Below are 23,218 nucleotides of genomic sequence, written 5' to 3' on the forward strand. Positions count from 1 at the left end.
TCAATATAACGTAAATTACATATATAATTTTTTTAAGGGTATATTTAGATATTTATTTAGCATATTTTCATGTATTTTTTAGTCTTTATAGGTCATAAACATCCTAACCCTAATGATAACATTGAAAATTAAATTAACAATCCAATAATATATTATAGTACTAATTATTTATTTAGGATAAATCTTAAAATATTTAGGATTAACTATTATCTTTATTACATCGATTTTTTTTTTTTTTTGTTTTTTTATGTAACACCAATATTTTATATTTTATCGTCCTTTTTATTTGTGGTAAACTGTTGTAAATTGTTATAACACTTATAATTACATAATTTATTTGATGCACAAAAAGCACATCTATTGGTTGTAAATCCTTGTGATCCAGATATACTGTTAAAAATATAGTTACAATAGGTTGCCTATGTCACCTACCAGTGACATATGTGTTTCTTAATCAGATCGATCACCGATAAAACAATGTTGATATTTATTTTGATGCGGATTAATAACATTGTCTAATATAATACGGAAATGCCCATAGAGCTACGAAATAATCAACATTTCCTATCCTTTTCAATCATTGTCAACAATGACTAGGAAATCACAACAATTCCTGAATTATCATCTTTTCCGGTAACATATATAAGTACATATAATATAGATATAGATATATCGTATATTGATAAAATACAATACAGATAATTTATAATAATGAATAAGGAATATTAGAGTTACCGGTCTGAATATGGTCTACCGACGTGCCGTGAGTGCGGGCGTTCCCTGATGGCCGTGCTAATCGGCGTGTCACACACTCCCACCAAGTATGCATCGGTCATTATAATATACTACAACGCGCGATGGAAAAACCTTAAGTTAGCTGTCAGCCACACGCACTTTTCCTCACACTCAGCATAATAGCCATAAGAATAAATAAATATTTACCTAAGAATAGCAATATACGATTTCGATAGACGGCAATCGTTGCATAAACAACACAATAAATTTTGCCTGATTCGCGTGAATAGTTTAGGATATGATGATTATCCAAAAAACCAAGGTTATCCACATAGTTCATCATAATTTATAAGTAATTAAAATCGTTTATATGTAAATTAAACAAAAAAAAAAAAAGTACACCAGTGTATTAAAGTTTAACAATATTATATAACAATCGTTTACAATGCATCAATTCCATATTTGTGTAATAAAGTTTATTTTTATTATTTAAGCATAATAATAAAATTTTACCAGTGTAACATTATAAAAAAATCGACTGAAATTTGCGGACTCTTTACGAATTTAGAAAAGGTATTTAAAATAGTTTTGTTTCACATTGGTAATTTATTTCGCGTTTTTAGATAGATATATACTATTATATTATGTAGTAAATGTGCCTAATTGTTTTAAATACAAAATTCAAATTATGCTTTTACATTTCAGTTCATTCTCTGTTTTATTTTTATTTTTTTGCCCCGAGGCTATTAAAAAGTATTTTCTATTTTTTTTCAATTTAAAATTTTGTTTTACATGGCGTTGTTTTCATTTCAAAAAGGTATTATACCCATCGGGATGAATTTTAGACGGGTCATCCCATGACCGTGAACATAGTTCGCTTACATTGTAACACTATCCTAAGAACGATATAATATAGACAAGCACGTTAAAAGTACACTAGTATATAAACTAACTGTAATATATCAAAAAGTACTAAACAAATGCGGATATTCATGAAATACAACGCAACCAAAACACATCTCATGAGTCATGACATAATTTTGAATTGCAGCCTACAATTATTTTCTCCAATTGCCGAAATATAAACACCGAGACGATATTGAATCAATTTATTCGACTAGCAAATAACTTTGACATTAGTTTACAACGTTATTATAATACGAAATGTGACATGGGTATTTTAACGATATTATATAAATTCAATCAAAACGTAATTAATTAACTCAATAAACCAAGTCTCTCCAATTTACTTTGAGAACTTTTTATTTTTTTCAAAAAAACAGTCTCACGTTATAAATTTATTCGTAAAATATTACAATGAAAATAACATTTCTAAATCTTTTACAGACTTTTTGATTCTGATTTTGAATAAGCTTATATGATTTAAATAAAAACCACAATGACATCAGAAAAAAAACTTTTGAAAAACAAATTTGCAATACACAATACCAAAATAATGTATTGTAGTATAGCATTTAAGTAAAAAAGAAAATATACCTATACAATAAATATATAAATACAATTTATTTATATATTTTAAAATACTTTAATTTTGCATCATAATAACACAACTATTCAAAAAAGTAGATAATGCTGAAATAATATTTTTGTGTGTAAAATATAAAAAAATACAAAAAGGTACATTTCCTACGGTTACACTATAAATTATAATATATCTTTGTCCCTTTTCATACATTACACATAATATGTATTTTATTAAAAAAAAAACAAAAAACAAAAAACAAACAGTGAACTATGAGTTTCATCTGTTCCAATTATTTTTGTAGAAAGTCCCTAATTGTGTACGCATTTTAATAACAATAAATAAATAACTATTTGAAGTCGAAAAAAGTCTAGGACTAAAAATTATTATTGGGAGTATGCTGCCGTACAAACACGAGTAATATAAATTTAATCAAATAAATTTGATTTTAAACATTAAACTTCGTTGATTATGGTAAATGGTAATAAATAACATGAACTAATTTGATAATTAATACATGGTACATAATATTATCATTTTTATTCTATTAAACACACAGTCATAAATTAAATGGAAAAAAAAATCCATTTCTGGTCATCACGTGCTTTATTATGTCAGATATGAAAATTTCAATTATTGTGTACAACTTTTTTGTCGTCTATAATATTTTTTTTTAGTCTCATCTGCTTATTTCGTTTTAATTTGGTTTCAAACGGCATTTCACAGCTGCAGCGGTCGGTTAAGTGAATCATTTATAAACTTGTCACGTATATATACGATTGTTATTAATTAATGTAGCATTAATTTGGTTAGACAAACACACTTTATAGTTGAAAAAAAAATATATAATAAGCAAAAAAATGTTCATGGGACGTATTCTAGATTCTAGATATTAATCTCTTTTCGTGTGACGTAGAGTACCTACATGCTATTCATTTCAAAATACCTCTATGCACAATTCACTTATAGTTAGTATGATATATAATTATTATACTATTGAATAATGGATCAAGGCTCTAATGAACACAACACAGCCAAGAACCATTTAAAAATATACGCCCGTAAGACACATAATATTCCCATTAGTACGGTAGTTGGTTGTTTCAATGAAAATCAAAAACATGGGTAATCTTTTTACCGAAAGTAAAAATTACAAATCGATTAAATATTTTACCATCACTTTAAAAACATCGCTGTTCGAAATATTTTACCATTAGAACGTAACGGGAAACTATAATTATTGTTGTTGAGCAACAGATAACTATAATAACACACTGCAGTAAGTGCATAACTGAATTATTGATACTGAAATCTATCAAAACGATAATATATTATGATAAAACGTCAAGGTACCGTCAGTAACGGTCGTGGTTTTTCGAATAAATCGAAAACAATTAGACCCTACAAAAAAATAAAATAAAATAAAAATAATAAAAAATGATCTCAAAACGTGAGTAGGTTATTAGACGCGTGTCTTGATCGCCGTCCAACAATCATAATATACCGTCCGCGCGGTTAATATGATATCACGCACACTCGCGGTGTGCAGTTAAGGTGCAGTGAGTGCATGCAGTGTACTATGTAATTATCTCACCTGTACAGCGTTGACGATGGCGTACGACGAAAGTGCCGGCCATTCCCAAGAGAGCACCGTCAAAGGCCCGCTAATAATGCACACCATACTGTCGGCGACGCACAGGTTGAGCAGCAAAAGGTTGTTGGACACCTTATGGCTCATGGACAGGGCGAGAAAAACGCATAAATTCGCAGTCGTGCCGACGATCGCCACGAGCACCATGTGAACGGTCATCAGTGAAGTAGCTATGGACGAAAACCCATCGTCTGCGGGGAAAAAAAAAAAAAAAAAAAAAAAAAAAAAAAGAAAGAGACATTACGTGTGTTTACTTTAGTTCTATTTTTTTTTTTTTTACTGGAAAATTTAATTATTACCGATATCACACCGTGATTAGCGCAGACCTTACGCTACTGTATACTTACACTGTAGTATTATAAGGTCTATGATAGTCAGTCACACCTGCACAGTCATTAATTTTCATTAACGACCGCCGTCAATTTATACGCGAACGCGCATAATCTCAAAAATCCATACATTTTTAAAGCTTTAGAATCTAATAGCGGAGCAACGATTACGTATTGATTTTACGGCGATATATATATATATATATATATATATATATATATATATATATGTGTATATGTCGTTATTTTGATTTGTGTGTATCGTCACGTTTCATCTTTTGAAATAGTGAAAACGGTTCAATTTCCAATTCCGATGTCTTTTCAGGTGGGGAAATGAATTAAGCCGGTGCTTTTAAAGGACTATCGGCAAAAATAATCAAAGCTTTTATTAATTATCGGAGGGGGGAATAACTGAGGAAGACTTAACGTTTTTACGTAAAGCGCTATTCGATAAAATCAATTTTGTCGTTCAGTTGTAATTCAAAAACAAACAATCTCATATACTCTAAATTTTTATCTAACATTTATGTTATTATTATTTTATAATATACTCAATAAAACTTTCAAAACGTTTACAGGTTATTATAGACATTTTCGATTTTTTTTTTTTTTTTTTTTTATAAATATAAAAAAATTATGCTTGGACATTACTAAAATTAACTAAAAAATTGAATAGGTCATTATCACGGACGTGTTAAAGTTTAGTTCAACGATAAATCATTGCATACCTACGAAAACAAATTCTAAACGAGAATGTCTTGTCAACCTAAATAACTAAATATATTTTATTTTTTTTTATTATATATTTATATTGATTTTGTAGTAATTTTTATTATTGTGATTGATAAATTCAGTTGAATTAATTATTACTAAAAACACATCTTTTAAAATAATTTTTCTTCGTTTAAATATCAAATATATACATAAAAAAATGTTAATGATTAATTATTTACATTTTTGGATTTTAGTAAAAAGTACATACAATTAATATCTTGTTTATTATATATTTAAGGTTTAGCTTTATAAATAAGAAAATAAATTTTCATGAATATAAATCATAAAAATATAAAAAATTAAATTAAAAGTTAATTTAGTATAGAAGTTTATAGAAACGTATAATTGCGTAATTTAAGTAAATAGTAATTTTAATTTTAATTTAAAAAAACCTCCTACAAGAATATCCACTATAGTAAATAACAGTGAGTATTAAAAAAAAGTACCTAAAAAAGATAATTTTATATAATAAATCTATTTTAAATATTTTTAGTAATTAATGTAAAATTTTTATGCGAACAATAATACAATATAAATAAATTATAATTTATAAGAATGAGTTAATTTCATATTAAAAATTAATATGGATAATTAATAGTTTCTTTAAAGGTATTTTAAACTAAAATTGACTTAACTTTACCATCATAACACTCAAGGGACTCGTCTACAAAATTTAAATCAAACTTTTAAGTAACTCTAATAGGTTTACATTTATAATGCATTGTATTAAACGAAACTAAAATGATATTTTCAACCACTATCTCTTAAAACCTAAAGAGCATAATATTATTTATTCTAAGAACATATTTTAATTCATAAATTTTTAATGATCAAAATAAATTATTTCAATACGTGTGGTTATACAATAATGAATCATTTCTTTTAAAGTAATACGTTTTAATTAAAATGTATGTGTAGTCTAATTAAAATAAGCTTTGTGAAAAATTGAAATAATTTAATAATACTTCATTAAGTATTTAAATAGTAAAATATTTTAATTTATTTTAATAGAATTTTTAGTGAAGTAGTCAATAAAAATGTAACATTTATCAATTATATAGAAGCATAAAATAAACAACATTAATCTATTATTTAGTATTAACATTATTAAATTCAAAGATTTAAAATTTAATGAAATATTTTATTTTTTTTTGTGTGTGTGTTGTTTAAGAAGTATCAAAAGATTCGAAAACTGTTAATTGTTAACATTATATTTTCTATTATAATCGTTTTCGTAAAATATATTTTTGTATCAAATATATTTTATTCGAAGTATAAAATATCGTAATTTAATACTAATATCTTATAACTAAAATATTTTATAATCTTAACAATTACATAAACGTTGATAATTTTTGTTATTAGCCTCAATGTCACCAACGTGATTAATATATTAATTTTTAAATTTTTTTACAATAAATATACAATCTGTATTAATTAAAGCACAATAAGTATATGGGGAAAAAGAATAATACATTGTGATTTATATGATTAAGAAGTTACCCACTAGTTATTCTTTGCTTGAAGGGAACGTAATTAATATAAAATCATAATATTAATACAGATACAAGTAGTTTTAGACGTTTTAGTGTATAATTTATTTTGAATCTAGTGAAATATTAAGGTATTTAATACAAAAATATAAGATTATAAATATATCTTTTGTGTTTTACAGTTTTACAAGGATTTTTGTTATTACTGGCACGTGATATACTTTGAGTCAATTAATTGCTTATTAAAAACAACACAGCGTATTTATATTGAAAAAGCCCTATATTATAAAATTAACACTATATTATCATGTTATCTAAAATTTTACTAAATTGTTTAATAAATCATGTATAACCAGGGCTTGCAAACGTTATAATAACATTATATTTAACAAAAAGCAATTGAAATTTGTAAACGTAATTATAACGGAAAACGATAGACACAAACAATTAAATAACATTAAATAACACAAAATAAAACACAACGATTAACAAAATATATGATATAACATCAAACAAAACATAACGTAAAACGTAACGTTTTAATTGTAAATAATGTAGAACAAAATTTTTTTTCAAATGCAAGCTCTGTGTTTAACCAATTTTAGAGGGTTTTTTTTTATAAGATTAGAAGTTCAATACAAAGAATTTGTTATACTTCATTTTATTTACGACAAGAATATTGCAGATGACAGGAGTTTCGCTAACATCGTCTTAAATTAAAAACCAAATAATAATTATTTTAAATTATTCTTCTCAATTTCTCATCTGCTTCAGAATATTTAATATGTAACTAAAGCTATTAGCATTATATATTATTTCATATTACATTAATTTATTGTAGTAATTGTATCTTTCAATTGCATGGAGACGTTTTGTAGATATTTATAACTAATGTGAAATGAATATTTCATCATTTACATTACAAAACAAATATTAAATGTATTATGACGTTTGAACATTTTTTATCAGAATTATTTAAAATGAAAGCATTGTATGGATAATTTCTGTGGCATTGTGAACTTCTACAAAATCTTGTTTTTCATTTAAAGAAAGTACATTTATTATACTATAAACGATAATATTTTACGAATAAAAATAGTAAGTTTATTTTTTACTATGTTTACTCAAAGATAAGATAAGTAAAACATGTGCATATTACATTATTATGTCAAGTGATGTGCAATTTTCGGGAAAATGTGAGAATTCACGAGAATTATACAGAAACTGATATGTATTACATAATAGTTTATTTTATTATTATTTGTTTTTTTTTTTTATTATTATTTTAAATTTAAAAAAAATACATAAATATAAAAAAAATACAAAATTGAATTGCAATTGAGATAAGTATTTCGTATAATACATTATTATCATATACTGAAATAATTCATGTTATAATAGTGTAACTAAACGTACCGCACTAAACTTCAAAAATAAACTTAAATTATTAACTCAAAACTCAACATTAATACCAAACTACTAATCTTATAAGCAACTTCTCATGCCCATTTGGACTTAAGGTATCCAGAAAATGGATGTGGCTAAATTGTCAAATCTAAACAGTATACAAAGATTCCAATCGATCACTCTGCATATGATAACTAAGGACTCTTCCTACCACACAATTCACATAGACCTACACATCAAAAACGTCTCAGAAATGTCTTCAATTATACATTAACATTCCCGTTCATGACTAGAAAATCACCCTAACCCACTAATCTCAACACTTCACTCAGACTTAATATCTAGAAACCTCCAAAGTAGACTTAAGAGAAGATAGTATTGCGATCTAAACACTTAATTCCTTATCAAAATAAAAATAAAAATAATAACAAAAAAAAAATCAAGGAAAAATAAAAAATAAATAATATTAATTTATATTAAATATTTAAAATTTATATTTATTAAAAAATTTATAAAAGAAAATCAATCAAATATAAAGCGTAAACGCTGCAGGGTTACTTCTTTTTTTTCATGTAATTCGCGTTAAAATTATTTATAACTAATATTCTTGTTGTAAATAAAATTTTAAAGATTGTATATATAAATTGAAAAAAAAAATTAAAAATTTGATAGATCTAGTTACAATTATAACGAGTATATTTAATTGTTTTTTAACTTATACTAAATCTTTACCAGAAAATCAAATTATTTTTTTTTTAAACTTTGAAATTTTAATTTTAGCTACATCACATATTATTTACCAGTAAAAAAATTATCTCTCTTCAAACGATTTTTGTTATTTTGTTATCAGAACCAAAAAATAAAAAATATATACACTAACACAATTATTTCAAGTTTTAATTTAGACGAAATCGTATATTTCAATAATAAATACATTTTTTAATTATTTTATTATAATTTAAAATTATTATTTATAGGGACTTAAAACTGTTATGTATATTATAATGAATTTTACTATACTTAATGTCATTTTTGAAATTCGTAGATTAATTTGAAGATAATATTGCATATTTATACTATGAACTTATTTAGATTATTCTATGGAAATATACTAGCCTTAAAAGTTAATAGTGATAATAATATAAAATTAAATAAATCTATACTGTTATAATAATTAATACTAATATTATAATAAATAAAATATTTACAGAAATATTAAATCAACCTAATGTAATACCAATAATAAAATTGATTACTTTAATTGCAGCATCAATAAATATGCAATGAAATGTACTTAGTGACATTATAGGTTTCGCTCAGGATTATTTTACGAGCACAATGATATTTTATTATTGAATGCCAGTTTGGCACATCCATTATAGCAGGAGTCGGTAATGCACAGCTCGCTGGCCGGATTTGGCCCGAGGAAGTAAAATTATAGCTGGACCACCTTAAATATTTTTTTTTAATAATGATTTCCCGTATATAATCGATATTTGATCTATTAATGTTTTTGGAGATTACGATGGCGTTCATCGTATATCGCTGTTTACAATAATAGTCACGATAACATAACACTGACATTATACCTAACCTACACATAATACTTAACAATAAAATTATTCAGTTCCTATTAAATACAGTTTTAATTGTATTTTTAACACAAAAATAAATACATTAGTAATTAAGTAATTAATTAATATTTAAGTTATATATTTCTGACCTTCAAAAGCTTCTTTTCGAATTTCTGGACCACCCATACATTTCACTTGCTGATCCTTACATTACTGTCACCCACTTGACACCTACTGTATAGGCTGTATAGCAGACAGGTATTCACTTGTCTACCTTCTATTTTTATTTTATTTTTTAGACTTATTAATTATTTGATACAAGTGTGATGAGTTCTAAGAACCCAACATTTCATATAAGTTTTAGTTATCACGATTTTTTTTTTAATCAACAATTAACATATTACCAGTTACGTCAGTTCACACAATGATATTAATTACAAATCTCGTTCATAATAATCTAAATTAGAAATGAAAACCCTCAATTACAGTAGCACCGTTATTATTAATAATATTATCAACAATACTAATACAAAGTGTGCAAGTGTGTATGAGGTAGATTTTATCGACTTCCATTGTTGTCGTTATTGATTATCAATAGTTCTCCGGAACTTTGATAGTGGCTTATTAGTTTGAAAACATGAACATTAAACAAAATATATTTTAGTTCACGTTCCCAATACTATAGTAGCTGTGTATATAAAATGTATTGAACCATTAAATGTTACCGATAAAATAGGTGCCCATGAAATACGTCATCAAAACCGGTAACGACGGTGACGTATTATAATAGAATACTCTTTGATGATTCTAGTATTAAATTCAAAAAACCTGACGTAAATAAAAACCATACTACCTATAACCTATATTACGCACTTATAATAACAAATTTCCTATAATATACACCTTACGTTGAAATATAATAAGCAATACCTACAATAGTAACTATTGTATAAGCCTATTGATAAAACTAATAGTATTGAAATTGAATAATATAGTTCTCGATAATAATTATTATTCTCGACGTTGTACAATATAATTTAAATTCTGGGGCGCGTACTAGCTGCCCCCATAGGTCAAAAAAGTCAATAACTTTAGTACGAATTACTTCCCGACGTACCCTAAATTTTATCGTGAGTAAAAAGGGTCTAATACTATTTGTCTCCTAATGGGCAGGTAATAAATGTATAAGTGGTCCAAATCATTTTCAAAAATCATGTATCAATATAAGTTTGCAGATTCGAAGTAATTTACAATTGATAACTTTTGTTATATTTGATATTTGATACAATTATACATACATGAATAAACATCAAGGCAATATTATTATCTTTTGTGTACCTAATGATAAGATATAATCCAAATCAGATTTGAGCTAAAATATAGTAAACAACAAACGCTATCGTAAATGATCAAGTATTATTTAGTTTATTTCTAACACTCGTTCTCGTTGTATAATTTTATTTTTACAAATCATTGAGCGATTAACGATTTTTAAACTAGTTTTTAGAACAGATCAATGCGAAGTGCAAAACATATATGATTAGTGAAAAGGGCGAATGTGTTAAAATAATTAAATATTTTAAATTGAGTTTTTAAAAGAAGTTAGCTTCTAACAAAAAAAACGGCGAAACTGTACGAAAAAAACATGTAATGTTTTTTTTTTTTTTTAAGTAGATAAAACAACAAAGTTATGTTGAACGAAAGTAGGTTGAACCATAATAATCATTTATCATTTTTTGAATAAGTACATAATTGATAAGAAATTAGTAACTCTTCAAAAAGAAAATCATTCACTGAAACATGATAATATTATATGCAAAATTAAGACAGCATAAAATAAATAAAATTACAACCACCGATGTCTTTTATATAAGAAAAATTATAACGAGCTCGTAGTTAAATTTTAATATACTTACTAAAACGATAAATAAAGTCCATAATGTTTTAAACAAGATAGATATTATTTATGATAATGAACAATTTTTATTATACAATGATTTAGAAAAAAGAATCGTTTTATTTTATACTAAAATTAATTTGGTTTATTTTATTTTTGTTAAAAGATAAAAGGGAACTAACATATACTGATAAATTTAATGTATTAGATACATTATGCTTAAAAATAGATTGTAATTTTAAGCCAAATATAATTTAAATTGAATTTGAAAGAGCCATACACACTTCTGTAACATGTATATAACAAAATAATTTTATAAACGGATGTCGATTTCATTTTGACCAAGCTTGGTGGCGTAAAATCCATTTACTTGGCAATACTCTAATAACGATTTAATTAGACAATATTTAATGTACAAATTTGATCTATCATTTCTGAATCCAGAGGAAGTTGGAGATATGTTTTTAATATATCTAGCAACCATACAGCCTTTAAATGATAAAATAATCCAATTTTTAGACTATTTAGTAGATACTTTATACCAGAAGATTCAATTTTCCTTCTTATTTATAGACAGAAAAAAGTTCAAACATTTAGCGCACAATTAATAATGCATGTGAATCTTTCCATAGAAAATCTGATAGCTATTTTTATTTTTTGCATTCAAGTATATAAATTTTATTTAATATTTAAAACTAATTCAGACCTAGTCTGTAATTTAAATACAATTAAAAAAATTCTAATAAACTTAAACCACATGCACGGTTAAAACTAGAAATAAAATAGTTTTCATTGTTACTCAAATAAAAAAGCCGAATGAAAAAAAATATCACATTTTGAGTACCTACAAATATTAGCTAAGAAATACAAATCAAAGCAACGTTATAGATAATTTTTTCACCTTTATATAATAATACATTTGTTTTATAGATTATTAATAAGGATTACCGCCTGTTTTGTATTGATTTATTATCATAAAATCACCAATTGATTGTATTTTTTATAATATAATTGTGTACTAATTATTCGTATAAATTTATATAATATGTATGTTATACCTAAGACTGATATTTTTAATAATAATAATAAAACATTAAATAATTTTTAAAAAAAAAACTAAATAATTCTAAATTACTATAATTATAAGTATATAATAGAATAATAAAGTAATAAAATTGTTTTGTTACTGTTAACTTAATTTTTATAATTATAACACATGTTTCATAGTGAAGTTAAGCTTATGAACCACTACTTAATTCTATATGAGAGGCAACCAGTGCGAAAATTCTTAGAAGGAAACTCATGTAAAATTATGAACTACCTGGTCATCGGAAGCAAATAGTGTATATTAACCTTTTTCTTTGTGATAATGATGGGAAACAATTCGTATATTTTGGCAGACAATTAGTATGCACCGAAAATTTGAGTGCATGTTAATAGTATATATATATATCATATAAAATAGATCAAACGTTTGAAATTCGAGTAAAACTGAACAACATTAATGACAATAAAGTATAATATAATTCATCCTATGATTATATGTTAGCTTAAGAACATAATATAATATATTACAAAATTTGTAATCGTTAAGTTTCATAATCTAACGATTCAATTAAATAGTTATTAAATAATTGTATACTTGGACACATGTATAACGACAACCAATATGATAATGCCTACAGCCCTATAACTACGACTAATAATAATATTTATAATAGTACACTACTAGAAATTATAATAATATTCGTGTAGATTTTGGTGGCGCGAGGTCATATGAGTTTATAAAATTATCTTGAAGTAGGTACATATGATTAATTACTGTGGCTAATAGTGCGAGTAATACTATAGAACTCCAAATGAACGTCTCTGCAGTGACCTTAATACGATATAATAATAATAATAATAATAATGTCAACATACGACGTAGAAATTTTAACGATGGTTTCAAATAATATAAACACACTTTTATAATTTTAATTTTTTAATACTGAAATTGTACTAATTTTGCTTTAGTTTAATAATTTGTATTAGTTACCATAATGATCAAAAATGTTGACTTTTTCCACTCATAATCGTTCTTCGTTGTACACTATGATTAATCACTGAATTCGAATAAAATACATTAATTAGTCATTGTAGTGACCAACTCAATGACGAGATATATTCGATACCTCTTTAGTCTTTTTTATAACACAACTACATTCCCAGTTATTTTTGTAAACAATTTAATGTTATTCGACAACTATAACTTTCTTGATAAAAATTAATTACGACGATATGCAAATTATGAATAACAATTAAACCGTGAGTTTAAAATGTTGTTGACAACTCCATTGGAAACATTAATTTATTAAATATACAATTACATTAAATACTCAAAAAAGTAAAGAATATATTATCAGTTGTACGCCGATTACATTTTTGTTTAATTATTATGTCAATACTTACACTTGATAAATAATTACGTTTTTGTGTATTCATGTCAATCTTAGATACTTAGAACTTACAAAAAAAAATATTTGATTTTTATTTAAATTGATTGTTAATCTAGTAATATTGGATGTCAGAACTCATCTGAGACATCTGACTGCTTCTTAACTCAAATATGGAAAGAAACCCATAATTTAATTTAAAAACACAATAAAAGACGAGATTATTCCATAAACGGTTAAATCTTAATCTAATATATGATTTATGTTTTTTTTTTTTTTTTTTTAAATTTAATTTAACATTGTGCACCTTTATGGTATATATTAAATTGTGTTTTTTTAAAAAGATAAATAAAATTATGAACAAACACACGACAAAGTAATAAGAGTATAGTTAATAAATAAACAAATATAATATTTTAGATATGTGTTTAATAATAGTTACTATCTAATTATAGTATACTAGTGTTATTGATCGAAATTTGAAACGAAAAACTATTTCATTTTTATTATTTATTAATACAATTATTTAAAATATTTATTTTTTTTTTTAAATTGAAGTTGTTAGTTTTTAGTTTTTTTTTTGATTCATGTGAACATTTTATTTGGAAAAATTTAGTATTTCGTAAATGTGATTTAACCTGCCTCAATTGAAATAGTTATATGTCCATTTTTTATTTATGCAACTATCTACTCTATAATGTATTTCTAATAATATATCCATATTTCTCCATACTATATATTGTATAATGTACACGCAAATGTATTATTACGACAAAAATAGTGTTTGTTAATTTATTAATATATAGATAACAACTAAAAAACTAGAATATTAATGTTCATTACCTAATTATAATTTACAAATAACGTATTTTTTTTTTTTTTTTAATTCAGTCATAAATTAAATTAACAATCATCATTTTTTCATTTTTATAAATAAGTATCTAGTATTCTAAAAATGTTATTATATATTTTTCTATTGTACAATATTTTCATTAAGAAAATAATTCCTTCTGGAAGTTGAAAATTTTAAACGTTGTTTCATAACTATATTACTTCAACAATACAATTACTTGGTTCATGGTTTTTACAAACTCATCTTAGATAATCACCTATTACTGAACTATAATAGATTTAAGTACTTTATTATCCTCAGGAAAAAAATTCCACCGAGTAGATAATATTTTATAATGAAAATACTCGTGGTCGTATTTAGACTTATTTTTACTAGCGTTGGTCGAATTTAGTATTGGCAATTAATTTATGCAAATAATTGATACAATTTTTAATTCAGAATAAACAAAAATAGGTTTTAATAAATATTATTTTATAGTAAGGTACGGTGGTAGGTAGTAAATTGAAGCTCAAAAATAGTTAATCGTGTATTATATCTATAAGCACTAATAAAGTTTAATTTAATTCTGTCAATAGCACTTAATAAGTATTATTTCTCTAAACTTTAAAGCATCAAATATTTTCTTCTGTTCCATTTATTATTGTTCTGACCTAAAAAATCCTGTCATCTGAATTAAGATTCTTCGTTTGATTCCAACTATTTGACTGAAAATTTATAACATTATTCTATACCTTATTATATTCGTTTCGATTACATCAGATGATCTATTTTATAAAAGTGATTATCCTGATTATGCTTTTAACTTGTAATATTTGTCATATCATATAATTACCAAAACATTTTCTCCTTAACTTTAAATAAACGTATATGGTTCAGATAAAACGCAATACCTACTACCAAAAATAATTTTTATTATTATTCTTACATTAAAATTACATTAAAAAATTTATCCCAAGTTGTCAGAAAATTTTTATTTATTTTAAGATGTAAAATTATTTTTTGTTTTATTTCTAGACAATATGTTCATTTTAACAATTAGTGATTTAATAGTATAGTTACACGAGTAACTACTAACTTGTTATAATCGAAGTGTGTTTATATATACAGGTGCAAACATACATTTTTTTAGTTTTAACAGTGTAAACCAACATACATTTTTTCAAACTAATAAATCCTTATCTGTTTTTATTTCGTAATTCTATAAGGATAGAATAATAATTGTATATTAATATTATGTACCTTCTTGTATTTATCACGATACACTCTTGAATTAATTTTTCAACTATTAGTAATTAAAATTGTAAGCTAACAAAACAAAATATTAATTTTATGTCAATGCAAATGACATTTTTGACACATAGAAGCGTAGAAAAGATAACTTAAAATCATGAATTATAATTAATCCGAAATCTTGATCAGTCATTAAAACTAAAAATAAATATTATTATATAAAATACAACAAAATTAATAAAAGCAATAGATTTTTACAAATTAAGTAAGTAATTAAGAGTTTGGACTTTGAATCGGCAAAAAAATTATTTGAGATTTATAATGTATGGTAAATATAGTATTTAAAGTAGCAAAGTAAAATTTACGCGACAAAAATAAATTAACATTCAATATGTAGTTTCGTATTAATATTGATATTTAATTTTTGAGTTTAGAATTCACTTACAATACAAAACCAACAAAAGTAGTATTTACTCGTCACTTAGAGTATTAAATAAAACATGTATAAAAAGCGGACTGTAAATGTAAATAATAAATTTTGCAAATGGATTATAATGATATCACAAGGTGACGAGGCATTCAAAATAAATTATAAAGTAGACCGACAATAATTACGCTTTAGACAGTTCAAACTTAAAATATATTTTGGTGATTACCAACCAGATTTAGTATGGTGGATAAAGAGATTTAAGAGATGAGAAAATGATTATACTTAAATGTATTAAATATATTTTTTTTATAACTGTTTGTGAAATTTTGCTATTTAATTTTTGAATAAATGAGTTTATGTGTCCTTTTTGTAATATTTTATTTAAAATTATGAAACATGTCCAATTGAGTTTTTATAACGTATACTAAGAAAATATAAAATATATTTTTCAGAACTCAAAACGCTTGTATAAATTTAACTTAAGCTCAGAACTCAATCTTAGATTTTACATTACAAGTTACGAAAAGTATACAATTTATGGGGTATAATTTTTCAAAAAGATAAAAAAACTTTATTTTAATAAGAATTATAACAAATGGACAAGGTTGTCGACATATTAATTTGAAGTATTACTTCACGAATGTTTTGCATCTAACTTACTCTCCATATTCGTGTGATACAAAAATATTAATATTATATATTGAACTTAAATTTCAATTACTAATTGTTATTTCATTTCTTAATTTTCAACAACAACTTTTTTTTAAGTTAAAGACTTACTACCAAATTTTGTAAAATTTAATTTACAGCACTAAACATTAATTACAATGTACAGTAATTTAATGAATTACCAGATGGCATTTTTACTGTCGATCATCATTCATCTTTAAAATTAATTTTGATTATAATCAAATTTAGATTAATTTTTTATTAACTTGATTATTTTTTAATCTACCAGCTATAAAATGAAATCTACGAACCTATTGTATAATAATTAATATTTAATGTCTAACACAAACAAAAAAGTATATTAATTAATTAATGCTTTTTTTTTTTAATCTCTTTTAATCATGTTAACTTAGCAAGAAATTCATGATTTACTTAACATTATTATCAAATATTAAAAATTAACAATTTTTTAGGGGAAAAAATAATTAATTATATCAAATAATCAGATATTTTCGTTAATTTAAATGACCTATACATTTTAAGGTGATCAATTGACAGCTAGATATATAAAACCTTTACACAATGGTTTTCATTTGTGTATACTCAAATATTAATTAAAAGTATTGAAATAAAAGTATCATAAATAATATCCAGCAGTGTGGTGCCTTAATGACAAAATATTTAATTACTATTTTTAATCTAAAAGTATTGATATGCAGTATGTATAATCCATTATAAATGCATGGGTGTCTTACACCTAATCTATGTATTTCCTGCTCACAGTATAAATTAATTATCAATTAATACGAACTAATCAAATTATTGAAAAATATTATGGAGTTTATAATCAAAAATACTATTTAAATTTAAATAAAAATATTAATTTTTTAATGCAAACTAATTATTTTAAACAAAGATAATTGGACAAAATTGTTAAAAAATTTAAGTGTTTATAATTAATTTATACTGTTTAAACCATTAATTAAAAAAAAAAAAAATAATAATAATAATTTCATGCATTTTTTGTTTCGACAAATGAATCTGTGAAACAGCTAAACAATTAAACTAGTTGTACGAGTATGTAAACTAAAGAAAAAAATAAATACAATAGTGATTTAAATTTAAGATTGGTATAGTACAAATGATTTACGTAAAGTATTTTATTATTTGTTACAGTGACTACAAACTCAAACACGTTTAACTCTTTTAAGACTATAATTAAACAAAAATATATGTTTTTTAAAGTATACTTAATAATTAAATACAAGTTACTTTTAAAAAAACTTTACCAATAATATGATGATATATTAATTTATTGACAAATAATAAAGACGATTATTTTATTTGAATTATTCAAGAAAAGTATTTTTCAATATTAAAAATATTCTTGGCAAATGTGTATTCATTTAATATGCACGTTCAATCCTCTGACGTCAAACTACCTACGTAAAATTACTATTACTATTATTGTTATTATTATACTATATATATATATATTGCTTAATATAATGTGGACAATAGGTATGCATAACATGGTTTTAAACCGCTTATTAATATTATATACACAAATCGTACCCACAAGTACCTTACATACATATAAGTATATCCATTATCTTCAAAAATATTGAAAACAGTTCATCTAATTTTTGTTATAGACGTTTAAGATTTTAACTTAAAATTATGTAATAATTTATGCCTATAATATTATTTAATTTTAACATTTTTTATATTATATTATTTTGAAGTTCTAAAATAAGGCTTTAACAATTTTAAAATTTATATTAATTAAAAGATTTTTTTTTTTAATGAATAACTATAGTTGATATTTTCATAATAAAAACCAATTACAATAAAATATAGGTACTCACAAATAAAAGTTATAGATTAATAAGTAATAATTAATGTATATCTATTGACACATAATATGATATTATCATTATTTTATTACTGATTGATGCTTTTATATTTATTAGTTTTTAAATGTATATGTGAATTTATTTTTATATCCATTTGATACAAGTTCTTGAATGGTATAAAAGAAAATTTTAAACAAATAGGTATTTAATACAATTAATAATATTTTCATAAGTAACAATTTACTTTTGTTCCTGACTACACACATTGAACATTCATAAATAAATGAGCTAAATATCGAGCTTAGTCTATTGAATCGTTTTAATTTCTGTGGATGGATTTTTAAATGAAAGAATATTATTACACAAACAAACAATATTATACTTACAAAAGTATGATGTGCATATATATAAATTTACTTATATATTTATAAAAAAGTGGTTTCTATCACTCTATAGTTTTTCACTTTTCACTCTAAATGATTAATCATCTGTATGTATATATTAAAAAAAAAATTACTTAATGTATCATATAAGCAAATGTATGTATATTTTAGTAAGAATACTAATTTACTTTTTAATTTCCCAAACAACAGCATTTCATTATGTATGGTATTAAATACTTAAACGTAATTTTAAAACCTAATATTTTTATTAAATTTAATCCATTATGAATTTTATATTAATCCTAATTTGTTTTAAATAAAATTGTTTATAATATATTATGCAAATTATGCACACTTTATTGTTTGTTTCGCTGAAAGTACAACTTAATATAATATTAGGTACCTACAACTACGTTTAACATATACAAACATATTTAATTATTTATTTTAAGCTAATAAATAATATGATTTATACATATTTTATATTATTAACACTTATCTCGAGTAGAGATAATATATAATTACGTTTTGATCAATTAAACTAGACTTGTATAAATACAAAATAAAATTAAGAATTTAAAAAATGACAAGTCTTAAGAATTTGCAAACTACATGAAAATTTACTACTCGTTCTGATTTTTAAAATATTCACTTGAATCTAAGTGATACAAATACTTATATTTACGGCCAAATATGATTAATCTTGTAAAATACCTAATTTAAAAAATATATAATACCTACATTACTATTATTTCTGATGATTAATAACTTATTAATTATTATTAAGCGTCTATGACATAAGAGATGAATAACGTGTTTCGGTAAAGTTTCTGAAAACAATATGGTAAATATATTTATTCTCTTGTTTTAAGTAAATATATTTAGTTAAAAAGTTTTTCAGTCTTATGGTCAGTCAAATTTGGTTATTTTCAAACGTGACGCGGTCCAAGGTGGCTGCATTAAATCTAGCATTAGGAGGAGTACGAATCGATATAATTATACAGTATACTATCAAGGATCCGTGGTGAAGACTTTCCAAACATCATTTACTATAAGGTACTATTATACACTGATGTTGTCATGCTCCGTTTGTCTATGTAACAGCTGTGCTAGCTAGTGAGCTGCAATTCTACATTATTATATTATTATTATATTCACTATTACCACTTGAAGGACTATTCTAGTAGTTTTATAATTATAGTATTATTTTATGTCTCGTGACTATGTATATAACATTAAAAAAAAAAATTAAAAAAATACTCAAAAATACTTATTTACATTTGCTTATATTTGACGGTCGCTTGTCGTGAAACACACGGTACCATTATTTATACTTGTGTTTCGAGACTCGACAATGATGATTAATTGCATTAAATAATGATACACAATATTCTATCTGTCTCATAGTCCGTGTATCTCAAATACACCTACAAATATTTCGATGTGTGTTGTTGGTTCAAATTCAAGCGAACCGATACGATAGGCATCCGGAACGCTCTAGATATTCAAATGGGTGCAAATACCGTTTTTTCAAGTTAATTATTTTCAATACCGTAACACTTATATTATTTTATAGTTTTATAAATTTTCACAAAATATGCACCAATATGATAGTAATAAATAATAAGTAGATATCATATAATTATTTACCAATAGAGAATGATATTTAAAAATAAGTTTTGACGTTTATAAATTACATTCGGATGTCATTTCACATACATCTGTGGTCACATAGTTCCTACTTAATTTTATATGTAATAGACGTATTGTTCTAATTTTGATATAAACAGCCAAACGAACTGTTATAAATATTATTTTTTTTTAAACGACGATATAAAATTGAGAAAGTTTGAATCAAACTGGTTATAATCAACTTGATTATTAAACGAAAAAAAAATTGTCGAGAGTATAATTTAAAAACAAAATACGTAAGTAACGAGAAATTTACAACAGGATATCCGGACTATGTATTTTTATGTAACCTAATATAATGTTTCACGTTTCGTGCATAATATCTTCACGACGAGTCCGAAGAGCGTGCAAACGAAAAAAGTCACCTGCCCCTTCCGGCACCGGACATACAGTCTATCCGACCACGTGACTCGGCACGTGCAGCAAGTACTCTCGAAGTAATACCCACTCTCTTTCCCCCCCCCCCCCTCTTTTAGAATAGCGTCCATTGCCAAGGTGGAGGAGTACACTGTAATTGGCCGTCTTTGTAGCATAGAATTTCACACAAAGCATCTACAGTGAGAAAAAAAAAACATAGAAAACGTTATTTGTTGCGCGTTAACCCCGACCGTGTCTCTCTGTTACTCTTTCTCTCGCTGAACGACCCAACTCCGACCATCTGTACTTCTGAAAAACACAGTTGTTGTAGTTTTGTGTTGTTCCGAATACCATAGTGCCGGTAGTCGCGTGTTATCGCCGATGCTGGTCGAATCGCCGCCGACCTACACGCCGCCGCCTCATGACAACCACGACTCGTGTATAGTGTCAATATCGTAATAATTAATAATATAATAGTTAACCCGTGACAATAATAACAAGCGCGATTTGATTTAAATACGTCGTGTATTGTTCGCACGTACAGACATTAACATCACGAAAATCAAAAAGGTATGTTCAACGCTATCGCTTATAGTGGATACCTAGTTATTTTTTATGAAATCAAATGGTGATGTTTAGAACTCGAATTCCATGGCAATAAAAACAATACATCTTGAAATTAATTTATTTCGTTCCAAATCGGTACTCAACACAATATTTAGTAAAGACCTTTATGTCAGTTGAAGATTTCAATACTAACCTGTTGAAAAGTCATTTTCAATAAATAGGTTATAACTGGAACGATATATATAAAAAAAAAAAAAGCAAATCGTATTTACCGTTTGATTCATCCAATTTATTTTTAATGAAAAAAATACCTTAATTCTTAGGACTCCATAGGGAGATATACATTTTATTTTTAAATATACCTATAGAAATACCTCTATTATATTGTTATAAATATATAAACGTATAAAACCTTAATTTCTTACTTGTATAAAATTAACATAATAATAAGGTTAAATTATAAATACCTAAAACACAAAATAGTTTAATATAATATGTATAGAAAAAATCATAAAGATAATACTTGGGTACTGCTAGTTGATTTTAACTCTGTTAATCACAATTTATAACTTATGACTTCCCGATTCAATTTTAAACAAATCACGTGAACAAGGTTGGTTTCAAAAATGTATTTTAGGTATAACATTTTTTTGAATAGAATTATTGTATCACACTAAATTGCACAACTCCTGTATATATTATACATTATACTTATATATTGCATATTATGTAATGCTTTTTAAATAAATAAAATATTATATTAATTAATTAGTTAAAAAAATATATAAATATTTGATAAATACGAGTATACATGAAATTCTGAACTAAAATGTTATCATTTCATTTTTAATTGCTATTGTCATAATTGTATTTATTTATTTTTTATTATTAAACCGAGTTTAACTAAAATGTACTTAATTATTTGTATTTTATAAAAATATTAGAATTATAAATAAATTAAACAAACATTTATTTTAAATTTAAATAAATTATGATTTAACTGTTATGTGTTTAATATTTAAAATATAGGTGCAACTATTAAATTGTATATTAATATTCTAAAAATATTTTATAATATTATTTGTTTCAAGTTGTAATGTTAATATTTTTTTCACGACTTTTTAATGTATAGATAAATATAAATTTATAATTTAATATAATATTATATACATTTTGTAATTCATTATTTTACTATATAAAATTTACGACATATGCTTAGCAATTTTTTGCCGAATAATAAACATAACCTTAAAAATCTCTATCAATTTTATAAAATTAAACCTTTATGGGAAAATAAATGTTATGCATAAAACACATACACTAATTTATTAAAATTAAATTATTCACAAAAATTATTTCAGATTTAAACAAATAATTTAAAATAAGTATTTAAGTAATATTCG

The 23,218-nt window shown here is 24.2% G+C and overlaps 1 protein-coding gene across 2 annotated transcripts in view; it reads right to left on the reverse strand.

The window, feature by feature from the left end:
- LOC112593298 (probable G-protein coupled receptor No18) overlaps positions 1–23,218 on the reverse strand; it is a 100,939-nt gene that overhangs the window by 46,025 nt on the left and 31,696 nt on the right. For both annotated transcript variants that reach the window (XM_025337676.1, XM_025337675.1), the window contains one exon: positions 3,813–4,060. In XM_025337676.1, coding sequence (XP_025193461.1) covers positions 3,813–4,060 — 248 coding nt within the window. The remainder of the gene's footprint in view (positions 1–3,812; positions 4,061–23,218) is intronic.

The sequence above is a fragment of the Melanaphis sacchari genome, unplaced genomic scaffold (genome assembly GCF_002803265.2).
Source record: "Melanaphis sacchari strain LSU unplaced genomic scaffold, SCAv2.0 Contig1_pilon_pilon, whole genome shotgun sequence".
Taxonomy (NCBI): Eukaryota; Metazoa; Arthropoda; class Insecta; order Hemiptera; family Aphididae; genus Melanaphis; species Melanaphis sacchari.